This window comes from Hyperoodon ampullatus (assembly GCF_949752795.1).
Source record: "Hyperoodon ampullatus genome assembly, chromosome: X".
NCBI lineage: Eukaryota > Metazoa > Chordata > Mammalia > Artiodactyla > Ziphiidae > Hyperoodon > Hyperoodon ampullatus.
In genome coordinates this window covers 65,790,272-65,810,241 of record NC_136913.1, presented here as the reverse complement: position 1 = coordinate 65,810,241, position 19,970 = coordinate 65,790,272, and the positions used below count along the sequence as shown (strand labels likewise).

General features: G+C 42.1%; 1 protein-coding gene across 1 annotated transcript; it reads right to left on the bottom strand.

The window, feature by feature from the left end:
* Positions 1-180: 180 nt before the first annotated feature.
* PGK1 (phosphoglycerate kinase 1) lies at positions 181-19,951 on the bottom strand (the record flags this gene model as incomplete). The annotated part of the gene is made up of 11 exons (XM_079727226.1): positions 181-669; positions 1,044-1,142; positions 1,421-1,598; positions 3,504-3,683; positions 3,936-4,050; positions 7,060-7,179; positions 7,822-7,925; positions 10,963-11,107; positions 11,222-11,377; positions 13,976-14,026; positions 19,887-19,951. 11 exons carry the CDS (start codon positions 19,949-19,951, stop codon positions 629-631), a joined length of 1,254 nt encoding a protein of 417 aa, XP_079583352.1. The 3' UTR covers positions 181-628.
* Positions 19,952-19,970: the final 19 nt, after the last annotated feature.

The window sequence follows — 19,970 nt, the reverse complement described above, 5'->3', positions numbered from 1 at the left end:
ATATGGAACAGAGGCTATAAGAGAGCTAAATCTTCCCATGTATGAAATTAATAGAGATCTTTTTTAGAAAATCAAGAAGTTAACAGTTTAAGCATGTTACTTAGAAACATGGACGTAGATATCTGATCCCTTCCTCAAGATTCTGTTCTCACCCTAACAAAATATGACAGGAAAAACATCCCAGTTTCAATGGATATTTTTATTATTTACTTAATAGATCACCAACTTCATCTCCCTCCTTACCAACAACTGGAATTTCATGTTGTTTCCATGCTGAGTGGTGAAACTATGACAAAGCTAATCCGGATAAGCTACTTCATAAAGAGAACTAAGCTAACACAGCTCACTTTCTTTTAACAGGCATAATACAAATATATGCACTCTAGAATGCACAACGGTTTAGTCTCTAAGAAATTCAAATGGGATCTTGAAGAATGTAGGCAAAGCCAGGGTGCAGTAAAGGTGAGCTGAGATGCTGTACAACTGTTTAAGTGTTCCTGGCGCTACATCTCTTGGCCACTAGCCGAATCTTGACATAGGGGAAGATATTAGCTAATGCCAAGTGGAGATGCAGAAAGCACTAAGTTGACTTAGGGGCTATGCACAGGAACCAAAAGGCAGGAAAGAACTAAACACTGCTGAGAGCCTCCACCCCAGGAAGGACTTTACCTGTTTTTGAGAGAACACACACACACACAGTCAGCATTACTATAGGATCCACTAAGCCAGATCTGTCCCCTTCTATCCTCCCAATAACATATCAGCTCTTCTCTAGGGTATATGGCCAGGAGTTAGGTAACTTTTACACTTTGGGTCCCAGGTCTAGTACAGCATAACCTCTTTGAGAATAAGTCTTCCCATGTGGCCCTCCCCACCTCAAATGGAAGCCAGGAGCTTTATTTGAAACTCCTCCATTTGTACTGCCCAGCTAATGACTGCTAATGACAACACTATCTACCGTCTCCACTCCATTCTACTCACCTCTCACTGCATAAACCCCATCCTTCCCCCAGATAAGTCAAAAAAACATTAAAGAACCTCACCTTCCAGGAGCTCTAAACTGGCACCACCTCCGGTGCTCACATGGCTGACTTTATCCTCTGTGTTCCATTTGGCACAGCAAGTAGCAGTGTCTCCACCACCTGTTGAATGAAAGCCAAGTAAAAAGGGAAAAGGAGAGAAAAGAAAAAAGATTGGCACCAAAATTATAAGGCAATGTGCTCTCGAGCCCAAAAGGTAGCCGATAACCCCCCAAGTCCATCTCATTTAGAGGTTCCTCTATGAATTATATACCCATTTAGCTCTCAAGATTCACCTGGCACCAAGAAACCTAGGAAAAGTTAACCATTTCCCCTCTACTTTCCTCTGATCAGAATTCTTCCAGCTCACATTGGCAATAGCTTTGTACAGGACCCCTTACCTATGATGGTGATGCAGCCCCTGGAAGTGGCTTTCACCACCTCATCCATGAGGGCTTTGGTTCCTCGGGCAAAAGCTTCCCATTCAAATACACCCACAGGTCCATTCCACACAATCTGCTTAGCCCGAGCAACAGCCTCAGCATACTTCTTGCTGCTCTCAGGACCACAGTCCAAGCCCTAAGGGGCAGAGTTAAAAGACAGGATGAGCAACCAATAAAAGCTACTTAGAGGAGCAAATACCATACCTCCACCAAGACCAGAACTCAAGGCTGAACACCAGAGTGTCTTCTAGAACCAAAAGATACCCCTCATTCTTTAAAATTATAAACCTGTTCATATCCTTTATGAAAGATCAAGTCTAAGGGAAAACCTCAAAAGTTATTTGATAAAAACATTCTTAGCCACACTATTTTATGATTGTGTGTAACTAGATATGTGGTTTTCAACTAGGGTCAATTCTGTCCCTCCCTAGGGAACATATGGCAATGTCTCAAGACATTTTTGATTGTCATGATTTGGAGATGGTAGGGGGTTGCTTCTGGTATCTGGTGGCCAAAGATGCCTTAAACATCCTATAAGGCAACAACAGCCCTCCACAACTAAAACTACCCAAGATGTCAATAGTGCCGAGGTTGAAAAACACTAAACTAGATCAGTGGTTCTCAAACCTTGTTGTGCATCAGAATCACCAGGATGGCTTGTTCGAGCACAGATTTCTGGGCCTTACCCCCCAAGTTTCTGCTTCAGCAGGGTGGGGGCAGGGGGCAGGAATCTGCATTTTTTAATCAGTTTCAGAATGATGCTGACGCTGCTGTTCTTTTATTAATTTATTTTTGGCTGCTTTGGTTCTTCGTTGCTGCGTGTGGGCTTTCTCTAGTTGCCACCAGTGGGGGCTACTTTTCATTGCGGTGCGCAGGCTTTTCTCATTGCAGTGGCTTCTCTTGTTGTGGAGCACGGGCTCTAGGCTGGCGGGCTCAGTAGCTGTGGCTCCCAGGCTCTAGAACACAGGCTCAGTAGTTGTGGTGCACAGGGTTAGTTGCTCCACAGCATGTGGGATCTTCCCGGACCAGGGATCGAACCCATGTCCCCTGCACTGGCAGGTGGATTCTTAACCAGCAGGCAAGTCTGATGCTGCTGTTCTTGAGACCACAATTTGAGAAACACTGAACTAAATAAAACCCACATGTCTATCAAAAGGAAAGTGATGGGACTTCCCTGGTGGTCCAGTGGTAAAGAATCCGCCTTACAATGCAGGGGATGCGGGTTCAATCCCTGGTCAGGGAACTAAGATCCACATGCCAGGGGCAACTAAGCCCATGTGCCACAACTACTGAGCTCGCACACCTCAACTACAGCCTGCGTGCCGCAAACTACAGAGACCACACGCTCTAGAACCCATGTGCCACAACTACAGAGCCCACGCGCCCTGGAGCCCAAGCACCACAACTAGAGAGAAGCCCACACGCCTCAACGAAAGATGCCACATGCTGCAACTAAGACCCGATGCAGCCAAAAATAAATTTAAAAAATAAAGAAATATTAAAAGAAAGAAAAAAGAAATATAAAGCTTAAATAATTCTAAAAAAAAAGGAAAGTGATAAGCAAACTAGTATGTCACCGTTAACAATTCTGTACAGCTATTAGAATGATAAAATATGGAGAACATTACAATCAGCTAAATAAGTCTTTAATATACACATAAATTTTTCCCTGCTTGCAATAATTATACTTGTACTATCTTAATGTTTTCATATAAGAAAAATTTCTTATACAGGTTTCTAGGCAGCAACATAATCCAAAACAGCCCAAACCATGAAAGTACATAGCATCATCCCTAGCACACAGTCAAGTACTTAATAAACATTAAATAGATGAAGAAAGAAAAAACAGTTTTGCCCCCACATTACTAATGAAAAGTCTTAGCAGCAATCCAATACCACTGCTTTTCCCCATGGATTCTCCCCGAAGGAGGGTCTCACTCAACATTTGTAGCCCTTCTTTTAAAATTCCCATTGGTTGGTTGAAAGAATGATACCAAAATGTATCTGTTCACTCATACTACCAACCACCCAAGTGACTCACCATCCAGCCAGCAGGTATGCCAGAGGCCACAGTGGCTTGGCCAGTCTTGGCATTCTCATCAAACTTATCAGCAGTGACAAAGTCAACAGGCAAGGTAATCTTTACGCCATTCTTCTCAGCTTTGGATATCAGGTCTTTGACAATCTTGGATCCCTCTTCGTCAAATAGAGAAGTGCCAATCTACACAGGAAAGTCAAGATGGTGAAGATCAGCCTCTATACTAAGAATGTGATTACCTCACAAAGCAGACAGGAACAAAATACAACACAATACAAAGGAATAATTCAAAGATGAAAGAAAAACAACTTGCAAAATAAATAAAAATGGGAGTTTTTAGGGCTCATGTCAGAAGCTAATTTCCTCTTTAAATTTACATAAACGGCTATTTCTCATGGAGAGCTATTTCACATCCACTTGGCATTGGTTTCCTACCTCCATGTTGTTGAGCACCTTAAGGAAGGTAAAGGCCATTCCACCACCAATAAGCATTTCATTGACTTTGTCTAGCATATTACTGATCAGCTGGATCTTGTCTGCAACTTTAGCTCTGGAAGGAAAAGCAAGAATCATCACCCAAAGAACAAACAATGGACTAAGGAACTGATATTACATAGAGCCTGAGTTTTGATATTAAGAGACAGGAACAGAGAAATGTCCCACAGAGTGACAGAAGTATTGGCTAACTTTGCCCTATGTTTCTCCAACCGGAAAAGCCAATCCATTACTAAGAAATCCTTTTAAGGTGTAGCTCTTGGCGAAGAAGGGCTTAGAAGACTTACAATCATCTAAAGAAATCACAAGTTCCAAATAGATCTATTTTGCCCCTTCTCTCCCCCAAAAAATCAAAGGGTCAAGATTGCTAATTGTACCTGAGAAAGATTGCTAATTGTGGGATCCCTGAGCTCCCTGAGAACTGTCCTAATCCTAGAGCAGGAACCAGATTATATACCAAATGAATATATACTGAGCAAAAATAGATATTCACACTCTTAGGTCCATGCTCAGTTGCTGGAACATTTGCTTTATGGCATTCGTTACTCTATTGGACCACTTGATTCAACACACTGATTGAGCACTTACTCTGTGACAAGGTTCTAGGTCTCTGAGAAACATCATTGGGCAAAAGAGAAGATCCCTACCCCTTTGGAGCTTATATTCTAGTAGAGGGAAATAAGATAATAAACACAGATGTACCTTTCACCTCCAAGAGGAAAAAAATATCTAAACAAAAGAAAAACATTCACTTGAAGCACAACCTTTAAAATCCTTCACATAAGTAGTAGCTTGCCTTCCACAAATATTCTTATATATCTAAATCCCACTTAAATGAACCAATCACCTTGGGCCTACCTACCTCTTCATTCAATAAACAAGATGATACCTACTCTGTGAGAGGCCCTATGCTAGGATTTGTGAAATAGAGGTTCAAAACAATAGCGATGTGGGAGAACGGATGGAAAGAGACTATAGATGATATCTCACTTGTAAAGACTGGTCACCACCAAGGGTAAGAATGGATTAGCTGTTTTACACAGAAACAGACACACACAGAAAGAGAGAGACAGAGAAAGAGGGAGAAACGAGACTCAATGTCTTCTAAAGAATGTGGGATGTTCTACAGATCAAATGCCCTGCTTCTTCAACAAATCAATGGAATGAAAATAATAATGAAGAGGGAACTATTATAGAATAAAATATACCTAACAAGCAAATGCAATGCATGGACTTCATCTGGATCCTTATTCAAACAAACTGAATGTAAAAAGGCATTTCTGAAATGATGGAGAATTTCTGAATACAGACTGGGTATTAGATGATAGTAATAAAATTGTTAAATTTTGTTAGGTATAACACACAGTGGTTATTTAAAAGAAATCTCATCAGTTATGAGATGCATACAGAAGTATGAGAAATGAAATTATATGATGCCTAAGGCTTGCTTTCAAATACTCCCAACAACAAAAAAAAGGATTAGAGGACAGATGAAACAGGATTGGCAAAAATGCCAATAATTATTAGAGCAGGGTGAGAGGTACCTGGGGGTTTATTATACTATTCTTTCAACTTCTGTAATGTTTGAGCGTTTCCATTATAATGGGGTTTTTTTCTGCGCCGTGTGGCTTGTGGGTTCTTAGTTCCCCAACCAGGGATTGAACCAGGGCCCTCGGCAGTGAAAGCACTGAGTCCTAACCACTGGACCACCAGGGAATTCCCAACACAACATTTTTTAATAAAATGTAAAATCTTCCCCTAAATTGTTAATGTTCTAAGGAGACTACATTGCAAGAAAGGTGGCAAAAAAAAACCCTCCACATCAACTTCCCCAAAATATCTATTTTAGGCAGAGTCCAAAACCTAATCATAACCCCTAGGTGGCACTCACTTCCATATTCCAGATCTACGGAAGGCTGGAGAACAAAGCCCAACTCCTAATCTCCAGAGAAGCAAAGATCAGAGTCTGACCTTTATAAACCAGTGCACAAGAGGGGCAATGATTCCAGGACATAGATAACAACCTATACCCACCTTAACTATTTTTAGGACCCTGAAACTGGGCTCATGAACCTGGGCTCATGAACCTGGAGAGCAACTATGCTATCTGAAATTGACACCCAACTCCAGAGTCAGCATTCATAGGGAAATGCTGAGTGTGTTCACTCCCATGGGGAAAAAAAAGCCCCACTCATAAGAGGGTCAGGAGCATCTAGCCATAAAGAGGCTGCCATCTAGATAGCCATGCCAAGTGACAAGATCTTATCCAAGCAGTCCCAGGTCTCTGTCCCTACTTTATTACCTAAAATGTATCCTCCTAGCGTCTTGAGTTGCACTTCTGAAATTCGTATTTTTAACTAAGCCAGTAGAATATCACTATTCACAGGGTGCCTTTCCCCATAGGAGAAAATATAAAAAGGTATGTGAGCTGGAGAAATGAGTTCCAAATGATGTATTAAACACATATGAGGAGGTTTTCATATCTGAGAGGCTGAAGTGCTTCAAAAATCGTTAGATGAGCAATGGTGGATCTTTCCGATTCTTCCCTCCAGAGCCATTTTCTATCCTTTCCAGCCCTGTTCTCTGTCCCAGGAGGCTGACCTGAGTGGACTGCATCAAGGAGTTCCCTTGCCCTCTGACGTCCAGCTAGGTTGCAGCCCACTGTGGGTAGGAGGGGGTACTCAGCAGGACATTAAAAGGAGATCAGAGTATCTATTTTCCTGGCTCCTTCCCTGCTAGATGACTATCCCTACATCGCTTGACCAAAGGCTACGGTTTCTATCAGAGGGACCTCTCCACGCAACCACCGTCTCTGGATTTTGGTAACCATCCCTTTCCTTTTTCCCTTCAGGCCTAAGGATGGTGATGACTGTTGCCCCAGATTACTGTACTGTCCCTTCTGGGTTTCCCTAAACCCTACCCACACCTTTGTAGACAGTCCCTTTATTAAATTCTCCTCAGTCACCTAGTTTGATTGTGCTATCTGACAAGAAACCACCCAAGTTATGGCCTACTACCAGGCAAAAACACTACTTAAAGCGTGATCTTGAAGAGTTCTCCATACCCGCCCAGGATGGCCAGGAAGGGTCGCTCTGGGCTCTCCAAGGCCTTGGCAAAGTAGTTCAGCTCCTTCTTCATCAAAAAACCTCCAGCCTTCTCTGGCAGATTTACTCCCACCATGGAGCTAGAAATGAACAGAGACATTCAAATATTAGGTCAATGCCTAGCAATTCTCCCAATTCTAGAGGCCATCTCCTTATCACTGAAAATACTTTCACTCTTGAGATGCCAGGCCACCACGGTTTTCATGCCCAAACTGCAACGAAACACTTAGGTACAAGATAAGGTTTTTGACTAATAATGCAGGGTCAAGGGGAACAAGTGAAAAGCAATGACCTAAGGTAGAATTTAAGATACCCAATTAATAGTCTTCAGGCCAAGGGTTTAACCACAATAAATAATCAGCCAGGTGACGACAACAGGAAAGGATTCCTCAGTTTGCTTCCTACTGACAGCCTAAGATTCCACTCCCAGAGCATTCACAAAGGGAGAGGTCTCCATGAAATATCCCGAAGTGAGACAGAGGAACATCTTCCTGAAGCTCGACAAAAAGCTCCACAATTCTCAACATTTGCTTTTATTTCCTCTTTAGATCGGAGATACTCAACAAGAACCTCAGTGTAATTTGTAGCTCCAATTAGAGATAGAAGCCAAAAAGATCACAATATAATACAGAAATATCCAAAAGCAAGCCAGAGCTTGGGCTGCTCAAGTAAACAGAGAAATAATGCTCCCAGTTTGACAATGAGCAAAAAACTTTTAGTACCTGTGGGCTCGGTGAGCAGTGCCAAAAGCATCATTGACATAGACATCCCCTAGCTTGGAAAGCGAAGCTCGAAAGGCTTCTATTTTGGCTGGCTCAGCTTTAACCTGCAGAGAAAAACAAACAAAAAAAAGGAAAAATAACAACACAGGAAATGTTGATGGTTCCAAAGCCAACTGTAAAAGCATTTCCTACCAAGAGTCCTCTTCAACACCTCTAAAGACCCTGAGTTGGTAGGATAGCAGTTTTTAAAACTAGCAACAGGATCTGTTCTTTCTTCCTAATATTCCAGGTCTTTTGGTCATTTCTGCATGTTTCTGCTCTCCTCCACCTTCCCTCAAATTGCAAGCCTAAGATTCCTGAACCACAGCTTAACCCCTAATCACATCCCACTGGCCTCTCTCCAGCTCCTAGGACAAGACTCAAATTATCCTTCTCTCTCCTTATCTTGACTCATTTCCTCATTTTAACATATTCTCCTTGTAAAATTTAGGATTATACTTGAGTCAAGCTGCTGGCTACCAAGACCTTTCTGCAAAGGGAAAAAGGCCCTCATACATATTCCTCATCAAAGCAACAAGGGCAGGCTGGAACAGAGAAGGCAGATGGAAACATGACAACAGAAAAGGACCTCAGAAACATTTTATGTAATAGCAAAAGGAGATAATTCATATAGCCTTCCCTGGAAGTTAGGCATCTGATAAAACAATACACTTCTACAAAAAAGAAAGAGGAACAAAAAGTAGAAGTAAAACATAGGGCTTTGAATGTCGGCTCACTATCCAGGGATAATACCCCCCACGCTCCCATAGGGGAAAGAAAGCAGGGCGGCAGGATGAACAGATTCTGCAGTAGGAAATAAAGCGAAGATGCACAGGAAGCCAGATAAGAGGGACATGGCAGAGAAGAGCACAAAACAGATGTTTCTTTCAGTCACTGTCCACTCCCATTCTCCCAAGTACTGAGGAGAAGGAGGTTGCCACAGATAACAGGTGCTTTCCTCTAATGAACCAAAGAATGCAGGGGCACTAATGCTGAAACTGAAGACTGTAGAGCCCCCATAATCTCTTTACAATGGAATATCATCTGCCACTGGTGACTGCAAGATGATGTGTGTAGTAATGAAAACACTGCCCAAATGGCATGAGACCTGGGTTCTAGGACCAGGTCTGACGCTGATTTACTGTGTAACCTTTGTCAAGTTGTTCTCTGCCCCTGAAATCTTCCCATCTATTAAAAAGGGAAGATAACCCCTCTATTTAAGAAGAATTGTTTGAGGAAAAATGAGACAAATTGAAAGCTCTTCATGGAAAAGGTACTATAGAAATTAACAGTAATAAGAACCCATTTCTCATTTTTGATCTGCCAATAACTAGAAGGAAGAGAATGCTCCTAAAAAACCAATGCAGGCACACTGGATAAAGGAAAAATTTCATGCCCTCGCTTTGTTTTTATCCACTTTGAACTTATGGCTGGCTCCTGAAATTTCAATCATGAAAAGCCATTGGACACTAAATGTAAAGTAAACTAACTAAAAAAGACATAGACTAGCATAGTTGGTTCATCACTTCCTGAATAAAAGATTTTGCCTCAATTTGCCAGTTGCCTCCTGCCATTTCTAAGCCTGAGCGTATAGCTGATTGAGTTTCAGTCTAAAAGGGCACCAAATTTTAGGTCAGCATTTGACTCATACTACTGCAGCAAGACCATGCCAAAGGCAAGATAAGACAAGACCAGAGCCTGCAGTGCTAAGAAAAGAAACTGCTTGAAAGCAGGCACTACGATGACCTTAAGAAATGTCAGAAGTACAACAGGAGGTTGAGACGCTAGCCTCAGAGCATCTTGTTCCACAAGATACTAAAGACCTTAAGAGTGGAAAGTACTTAAAGGGTGCTTTCAGCTTCCCTTCTACCAATAGGCAAATTCCAAATCATCCTCAAAGAGCCAGCTTTATCATTTAATATTTGAATGCTGGCTGTCGGTCACAGTAATCTATTTTGTGGGTTATCTATGGTTGCCTTTTTTAAAAAAATGTTGTTTTTTTCCCTATGGTTGCTTTTGCACAAAAATGGCAGAGCTGAATAGTTCCAACAGAGACCATATAAGGTTGTGGCTGACCGTATGGTCTGCAAAGCCTAAAATATTTATTGTCTGGCCCTTTACAGAAAGTTTGCTGATCTAATGGACTGAGTTCTATATAAGGCCCAGCAACAGTACCACTACCTCTAACTTTAATCAAATGACTGCCTTTCTGACACCTAGGTTTGTTTTGAAAATATGATGATATCTGTACTTCCTTAAGAAGAAATTCAAAGAAAGATCTTTACACTTCTTAAGAAAAATGTCTTAAAGCCAAGGCAGTATCATCATGACCATCATTTACCCAACTACAATCAAATGTCCCAAATAGTCCCTTTCCACTTGACTTAGGAAAGTACATTTTCTGCTCACATGATTCTTTTATAAGAAAATCCCAATTATATCAAATTTAATTTAGTGTGTTAAAAGTACCAAGCTTGAGCTTTAAGTTAATTCCCCTTCTAAATAAAAATACAGATTGTCCTTCCATAACACACCAGGGCCTGTTGCTTAGAAAAACAGTTCCAGCCTTGACAAACAAAAAATCTAAAACTGGCTCTGCTGGAGGAACACCTGGTGTATCATGGATACTCACCCCCAGGCTCCCAGCCAACAACCACCTGTGAATGTCTGCTCTCAGCACTTGGCAATCACAGCCTCCCCCTTTGATAGGATATTATCACATACTATTAGAAAAAATAATCTTCATGTATCACAGGCCAGGTGTGTAACAAAGGGACAATTAGAAGCAGCATGTTCACCAAATCCTCATACACCCAAATGGTGTTCACATATTTTTCCAAGGTATTTCAAAACCACTTGAGCATGATGAGGAGGGCTTCTGGGATGCTGACAATATCCTATTCTCTGACGTAGGTGGTGGTTACACGGGTGTGCTTACTTTGTGATAATTCATCAAGCTGTGCATTTGTGCATTTTTAATCATATGCTGTACTTCAATAAAAAGCTGTCAAAATAAACATGAGCTTCCTCTACTCTTCAATCACAGTCTCCTATACACTCAGCCCTCCTCACCCCCACTAATGTCAAAATCACAGGTCCTACCTTGTTCCCAGAAGCATCTTTTCCCTTCCCTTCTTCCTCCACATGAAAGCGAAGGTTCTCCAGCAGGATGACAGACCCAGCAGCTGGGTCAGCACAAGCTTTCTCCACTTCTGGGCCCACGCAGTCCTTCAAGAACAAAACATCCCTGGGGAGAGCACAACATGGAAAATACTTGAGCAGTCAGAAAGTTAAGAACCAATAACAACATGCTTGACAATATCTGTCACAGAGTACACCAGCACCAGAGCCTGAAACATACCTGCCCAGCAGAGATTTGAGTTCTACAGAAACTGGCTGCAAGGAGTACTTGTCAGGCATGGGGACACCATCAGGCCGGCCCAGGTGGCTCATAAGAACAACTGACTTGGCTCCATTGTCCAAGCAGAATTTGATGCTTGGAATGGCAGCCTTGATCCTGCAACCAAAAAGAGACAACAGGTAGAGTAAGGTTACTCCTAAGAATTAGTGGTAACTATTCTATTCATGGCCTCATAAAACATAAAGCCCCCTTTCTTCTCCAAATTCCTTCAAATCTACTGTCAACAACTCAGCGATGGTCCTCAGGTCCATGTGCAGAGGAAGAAGTTAATTAGGATGTCGACCCTCCCCCTAGGATTATACAATCTCATCATGTTTTGCCCCTTGTGCAGAAAAGAGTTAATATAGCAGGACTGAAGCTGCTATCTTCAGAACGCCCTGCTTGCAAGGTTGGCCCCTGGCTGGTATCTGGGAACTTGGCTTTTGAAGTGGTCCCTCAGTTCTCTGACAAGGGCTGCTCACAGTTCCTAGACTGTCTGTACAAACAAGGCGACTTACGCTCAACACTTGCTTCCCTCTAGGAGGAATTCTGGTAGTTGCTGGGCAGAGGGTGCCTATGTGATCAGCTGCCAGTAAAAATCTTGGGAGCCGAGTCTCTAAAGGGCTTCTCTGGACAGAAACATTGCACACAATTATTGCATTTTTCACTGCTGGAGAAAGGAGCACACTTGGTGTGTCCTATTATGAGAGGGAGAAAGCATGGAAACCCATGCATGGATTTCTCCAAATTCTGCCTGTGTCTTTTCCCCTTGCTGATCCTGTCATGCATCCTTTCACTGTAATAAACTTTAGCAGTGAGAACTATATGCTGAGTCCTGTGAGTCCTTCCAGTGAATCGCCAAATATGTGGGTGGTCTTAGGGACTCCTGAAACATCCTAAGTGTTTGACTGTGGAAGAAATATAAAATTCCCAAATCTTGAAACCATTACAAGAAATTTGGGGAAAACTGAAAAACATGTAACTTTCCTGCACCCGTTACAGATCCTAAGTCACTTTTTTATGTAGGTAAAAATAAATACATTATATAGAATGTGGTTTACATAATGCATCGCATTTACTAAATTATAGTTTGATCTAACATTTATTAAACCTCCTTTAAACGCTTCTAACTTTTGTTACAAACCCAATACTAACTTTCCATTCTTGGCAGTCTTTAAGAAATTAAAATTGATAACAAAGAAAATCATTTATTTATTCAACAAATATTTATTGGATGCTTCTTTTGTGGCAGCTACTATATCAGATTCTGAGAATACAATAGTAAATAAAATAGTCTCTGCTCTCATAGAAGTGGTGAGAACTATGGAGAAAATAAAGCAAGGTAGGGGGACAAGAATGACTGGAGAATAGTGGTGAAGGGGATTTTAGAGAGGGTGGCCAGGGAAAGTCTCTCTGATAAGGTGACATTTCAGCAGAGAATGGAATAATAAAAAGCCAACTTATGTTTCTAAAATGTCTTATGCTACTTGGCAGATATAAAAACTCATTTATACCAAATAAAGAAGAAACCTTCATCAGGTACAACGTTTGCCCAATGAAACCAAATTAATCTTCAGGGCGATCCCTTATTGGCCAAGTTCTATTATTTCTAATGCTTCATTTTGTTAATCAACTCCATGGAGTTCTGAAAATGAAAACATCTACTCAGACCTGTTCCTCTGTTTTTTACTTATAAAATATCTTGATAGGCATATTTCCAATCTTTTATGTGTGCTACAGAAAATAATGAAAGTCAAAAAGGGTCAGAGGTGCCTTGTACAAAGACCTTCCACTATGGTGCAGCAGGGATGTGCTTGGCAAAATGCCAAGCTCTATTCTGGGGCCAATATCCGAAAGTGTTCTGGGTCTATACCTGCACTGTATAATATGGTAGCCATTAGCCACAGGTGTCTCCTGAATACTAGAAATGTGGCTAGTCCAGATTGGTATGTGCTGGATCTCAAATAATACCAAAAAAGTTAAATGTTCCTTTGATTAATTTTTAATTGATTACATACTGAAATGATTATTTGGGGCTCACTGGATTAAATAAAATGTATTATTACGTTCACCTGTTTCTTTTTACTTTTTTAATGTGGCCACTAGAAAATCTTAAATTACATGTGGCTTGTATTTTTAATAGACACTGCTGGTCTATACCATTGGAACGTACCTTTCCAGCTCAAACCTTTCATTTAAAATTTAAAATAAAAACCTTCTTTTACAATCTAGTCGAAAGCAAGAGCAGTACTATCACTTAAAATTTCTGCTTCTGAATCTAGGAGCCAAGACATTTGGAGCAGCCTAAACTGACTGAAAATATTACTTCTGAAGTCTTTTCCCTTAAATCAAAATTCTCGAAAACTGATTTTATCAGGGCCAGCTAGAATAGGGGCTTGTAAAACTACATGCACAGTTCTTCATTTTGCAAGGGAAGCCAAGTAACCTTAAACCTTTATATTCTTTAAAAATGCATAACCCCAAATACTTCAAATTTTTAAAAAATGGGGTGAGAAAAAAATCACTTTCTTAAAATGATTTTTTTCAATTTCTAAATTCTCATAAGAAGGCAAACCAGATGGTGGGTTGTTGAAAGCCAAGATCACATGGCTTAAGTTGCCATAGTTCTACAATAAGGAAGTAAAACCATTTCATCCCATATACTCAGACCCAGGTACATCGTGAACCTAGCTCAAGGATTAGCAGGGACATTACCTCTGGTTGTTTGTTATCTGGTTGTTCTTCATAGGAACATTGAAGTCCACTCTGAAAAAGAAACAAAGTGTTGGGTTCAGAGCCATGATCAATTTTCCATTCCCCCAAAGATTAGGAGAGGGACTTTTAGTGAACCAGTTAAATAAGCTGAAGTTCAAAAGTCACCTTAAAAAGAATCAGCAGTATCAGAAGATGGTGATTAGCCATGGGGACGAGGGTAGGAGTAGTGGCCGGGATAGGACACCAGAGGGAGCTTCAGGGGTTCTGGTAATGTTCTCTTTCTTGACCTGGGTGACAAATGTGCTCCTTTAGTGATCGCTCTTTGAAGCTTATGATTTGTGCCCTTTTAGGTACGTATCTCATACTTTTTAAAAGAGAAATTTTAAAAAAATAAAAAATAACTTAAATCACAGGAACTAGCCCTGAAGACCAGGGAAGCTAAAGCCAGTGCCATCTAAAAAGATATCTATGTGGGCCCAGCATGATAGTATCTAATAACAGTGGCAGCTGGAGGAGTGAGAGGTTATAGGGAACACGTCTGGATTTTGATTCCTTTGATAGTATTTCTGGGTTCTAAGGAAGCAAACATTATTCAAAAGGAAAAAATTAATTGGAACAATAAAACATGTCAAGAGAATATCATTCTTTTGGGAGAAAGGCTGGGACCTCGGGACCAGAAAGAAACGCAGTATCCAAGACCAAGTTCAAACAGTATCCTTCAAGCAAAACACAGACAACAACAAAAAGATAGCCTCTTTCTAAAAGCCTGAGAGGACACTTTGCTGTACACCTGAAACTAACACAACATTGTAAATCAACTATACTTCAATAAAAAAAAAACTTTTAATTAAAGAAAATAAAAGCCTTAGAGGAGAGGATGGAACATGTGACCCTGCCCACCTGACAAACAGGCAATTAGAAAAGAAGTGATCCAGATAGCACAAGCAGGAAATTCCCTGGCGATCCAGTGGTTAGGATCCAGTGGTTAGGATCCACTGGTTAGGACTGCTGGGGGCCAGGTTCAATCCCTGGTCGGGATCCCACAAGCCACATGGCACAGCACACAGCCGGGGGCAGGGGGAGGGGCGGAGTTGGGGGTGTGGATAGCAATTTACTGCAGTCTCTTTTCTTACCCAACAGATTGCTGCTTTACCATTTTTAAGAACTGATCATTCCTTCCCCCTTCTTTCAAACTCCTTAGAACCTCAGGCTACTTCAATCTGACTGAAAACAACGATGTGTGATAGCTATTTGTAAGGTCTAAGTTTTGCCTGCCAAGATCCTTTTTAAGTGATGTTTTTCTCTTCTCTAGAATGAGGATGACACTACTATCTACTTCACAGTTATTGTGAGAATTAAATGAGTTACCGATTTGGAAAGTGCTTTGGAGAGTAACTGATACACAGCAAGTGCCATAAAAGTGGTAGCTATTATTATACATGCTAAGGCTTCTCCAAAACGTGATTCTGTGATCTAAAAGGCAGATCAACCATCACTAATAACAGCTAGCAACACGCACTAAGGGACTACTGTGAAGGTATGACCTAGTCAAAAAGACTGCTGCCATGTTTGACCACAAAGCTCCATCACTAGGCCTTCCTCTCTAAGGCTGAGGCTTGGCAGACAATTACAAAATCCTGGACCTACTAAGAAGACCACCAATTTCCTATGTCCACTAGGTCTGTACTCTAGTTCACTGAAGAACAGCTTTTCCAAAGGTGAGTTGAAGGACTAATTCTATATTCAAACATTTTAATTAAAATCTTAAAAAAATAAAGGCAGTATGCCTCTAAAGAAAGAAATACAGTCTACTTCATTTCAGGCTACTCGATTCTGATTCTAAGCATCTTCTTTAAATATCCTGAACAAGGCCCCTGCCAGCCTTAAAGTGCATTCCAAAGAGGATAGAGTATCCCATTACCAAGAGTCATTTTCTCCCACCCCCTGCAGCCTCCCAGAAGGCCCACATTCAAAAGGGCTAATGGCAAAGGGCTGAGCATAAGCCACCCTTGCAGTGCTGCTCCTTACCCCCAAGCCCTGACAGAGAGGAAGTTCTTTGGAAACATTCAAGAATCTCTCTCATCTACTATCCACGCTGCCATGGCATAGCTTACTGATGAGAAATGGACTTGTACCCTCTTCTCATTGCTTGTGGAATATCTTCCCTCATCATCTCCTAGACTCTCAACAACAGGTCTGCTTTTAGCTTCTCCTGTCTAAGGACTCCACCACAGAAACTGCTCTGACCTACACATTCCACTTGTTCTGTGTAAAGTCTGCACCCCTTCCTTTTCCACTTCCCTTAAACAATCCCGAGCTTAGCCTCAGGCACAAAGTCAGATATCACTACACACCAATCATAATGGCTGAAATTTAAAAAATGACATCAAACGCTAGTGAGGATGCAGAGCCATTGAGCACTCATATACTGCCAGTAGGAATGGAAAATGATGCGGCTGCTTTGGAAAACAGTCTGGGAATTCCTCAAAAGGCTAAGCATATGACCCAGCAATTCCACTCCTAGGTGTTTACCCAAAAGAAATGACAGCATATGTCCATACCAAGACTTGTGCACAGATGTTCAATATTCACAGAAGCTTTATTTGAAACAACCCCAAACTGGAAACAACCCAGATGTCCTTCAAACTGTGGCCCATCCATACCATAGACCACTACTCAGCGATACAAGGAATGAACTATTGATACATGCAACATCATGGATAAATCTCAAGGGCATTATGCTGGGTGAAAAAATGCCATCCCAAAGGGTTATATACTGTGTGATTCCACTTATATAACATTTTTGAAATAACAAAATTTTACAAATTGAGGAGAGATTAGTAGTTACCAGGGGTTTAGGAATGGAGGGAGGGGGCCACGACTCTAAAGGAGTAGCATGAGGGAGATCTTGGCAGTGCTCAAACAAAACTAGTTTTGTATCTTGATTGTGGTGGGAGTTACACAAATCTACACATGTGATAAAACAGCAAAGAACTATATACTTTATTCCAATGTCAATTTCCTTCCTACTCTTGATATTGTACTATAATTATGTAAGATGTATCCAATGAGGGAAACTGGGTGAACACAGGACCTCTCTATACTATCTTTGCAACCTCCTGTGAATGTATATAATTATTTCAAAATGAATCTTAAAAATATTAATTTAGTTGTAATAAAGATATCAAGACTCTATCACCTGAAATCACAGGAGTCCAGGCCCAGTTCCATTAAAAGCTCTCAGAGGAACCATTCCCACCCTCGCTTTACTGCCCCTGACTAGAAAATTGGGGTATTATGGCTCCCTTAGAGACGTTTTTTTTCTCCCCTGCTCTCAGTTTTTCCTCCCTGTTTCTTCTTCCACTACACCAAGGCTGTTGCTTAACAAGTTACGACAGGTTAGGGAAAAAACAGTGAGGTTTAAAAAAATAGGGGGAGGGAGAGAGGTGGGGGAGAGCAAGCAAAAGGGAAGCGCTTCACAAGTCGGCAAAGGAGTAAGACTGGCAACCTATGAGAGGAAAAAAGGAAATGACATTGCAAAATTAAACAGGAAATTTACTCAAAGGGCTATAAAGTCAAATGGAGTCCTAAAAAACTGAGGTAGAACCTGGTAATTAGCCAGTCAGAGATTTCTGGCTATCTGAAGTTCCCTCAACAAATCAGTCAATTTCCCTTGGCAATTCAAAGCAGGGGCCCGAAGACTCTACAAACATCACAGCTCCCTTTTGCAAGATAAAGAGAGGAGGCAAGTGAAGCAGCCACTACTCCGGAGGCCCCACTGCCGGAACACTGCCAGCAAGCACCACATAAAGGCAAGTGAGACAAAAAGAAATTTGAGCTGACGAGGCATGGCTGCCTCTGTTCTAGAGCTACATTAATAATCTGAGAAAAAAGCAACTTCCTGTTCTCAGGCCAAATAAGTTCTATCCAGATTACAGGGAAAAATTATTGACTGCAACCTTCAGCGGACAAAGGTCTATTTTAACCTGTCCCTATTCACTATGTCCAAGAATTTAGAGAATCTGGTTGGTAGCCAAGGAGACCCAAATTCTAGTCCTGGCTCTACCACCAACTTGCTAGTTCAGTGACCTTGGACAGGTCATTTTCCATCAGCAAAACAGGACTAGCCAATCATTTCAAGGCTCAGGGTTAATCTGTGTTAAATGAAACTTTGAGCCCTTGGGCAGAAACATATTTCGTATTAGGTCCAGAGGGAAAAAAGATAAGCACCTCCTCTAGTCTCACTCCCAGCCAGCCCAGATAATTCCTCAAGCCAGTTTCCCTGGGAAGAGAAGAGATAAAGCCCAAGACTGCAATTGTAGGAAGGTAGCCAAGATGATGCCCCACCTCTTGTCTTTCAGCTGGTGCCTGCATCTGGAAAGGTCAGCCTTGAGCACAGTGGAGATGGGAGGAAATCACTAAAATCTAAGATCTAGTTGCATGCCAATGTCCACTTGTCCTGTTTTTCATAGGGTCTATCTCCCTTCCTTAAGAGCATCTGAGGGGTAGATAGGGCCCTTATCTAATACTAGGATGGCTATGATTCCTACTTTGTCCAGATTGCAAAGGAGTGGGTGATTTAGCAAAAGGGGGACACCAGGTGTTCTTCATGGCCATAAGCCATTGAGTTCTAATTATTTCCATAGCAGGGCAGAGAAGGCCAATTGCAAACTAATAGTGGCCATAATGAAATTAGAGGGAAGGGGAGAGCTACATGAACTTTTAGGGTGTCCATACAGTTCACTAATTCACAGTGCCTACCTTCGTTTAAGCCTTAGGTAAAGGGAGATACCCTACTGCTTTCTGCATCCATTAATATCCAAAAGTTGCCCTCTCTTGAACCAGCCCAAATTGGGAAAGGGGCTGGATCACATCATGCACATGCCTGCCCATCAATCAACCACTTCCCTAAAAGGACAAGACTACACAACGCTACCAGTGCAAGCCCTTATGGCCCCTACAAAAGCACCACTGTTGGATCCTGTGAAGGTCAAGTCCATCAATTACATACCTAACTGAATTCCTGCACTTAGCTCCTGGCATGCACGAATGTACATGTTACAAAAAGGATAAATGTAAAAGCTCCACACATTATACTAGTTAATTCTGGCAAACAAGGGAAAAGCCATGTTGGTAAGTGACCAGGAATCCACATGTTTGGAGTAAAAGACCCCAAAGCGCATGGGGAGCCTTCCCCACTTCTAATATCCTGCTTCTCTAGCCACCTGTGGGGGCGACGTTAGAGAACAGCAAGAATGAGCAGCCACACCCTGCTCTAGCATTACCCAGTATGTGGCACAATCCTGGTGCAAAACCCATGGCCTGTAGTCCAAAGACACGTAGAGCGGCAGCGGCCTGTTACATAAGCCCTGCAGGGCCTCCTTCAGTGCGCCCACCCCACCTCTCCCTCCCACCCCCAACGCTTTAGTGGGTTCTACCCCTGAACAACGAAATCAGCATTCTCTGGGAAAGATGTCCTTTTGTGCAGGGCCGTTTCTGATTTGTCTGGGACGTTCTACGGTGGTGGGGGAAGGGAAACTAACCAAATGACCTTTCAAGGTCCCTTCCCTGGGGGGTCTAGGGATCTGCAGGCTAAGCATCACATCCCACCTCGCCAACTGGAAACTGGAGGCGATAGAACTGCCTTTCAGAAATAAGGGAAGAGAGCAAAATGGATCCCTGCAATCTGAGCCCTTCCTGGGTGGATCCACCACTGCAAAGGGCAACTTCGGCTCACTATTTGGGTTGGGGAAAATGAGGTTAGAAACCGTTAAACCCGGGCAAAGCTTCAGCCACAGTGGTGGGCAGCCCAGTCCTGCAGGGCTGAGACGAGGACTAAAGGCCACTTTGGGCAGGAGGGAAAGCAAGTCGGCCCCGGCCGAAGAGGCTGCGGCAGAGTCCCGAGGATTACCTCATGATGACCCGCTTCCCCTTCACGTCCATTTTGTCCAGAGTCAGCTTGTTGGAGAGCGACATCTTGGCAATTCAGCGGCAG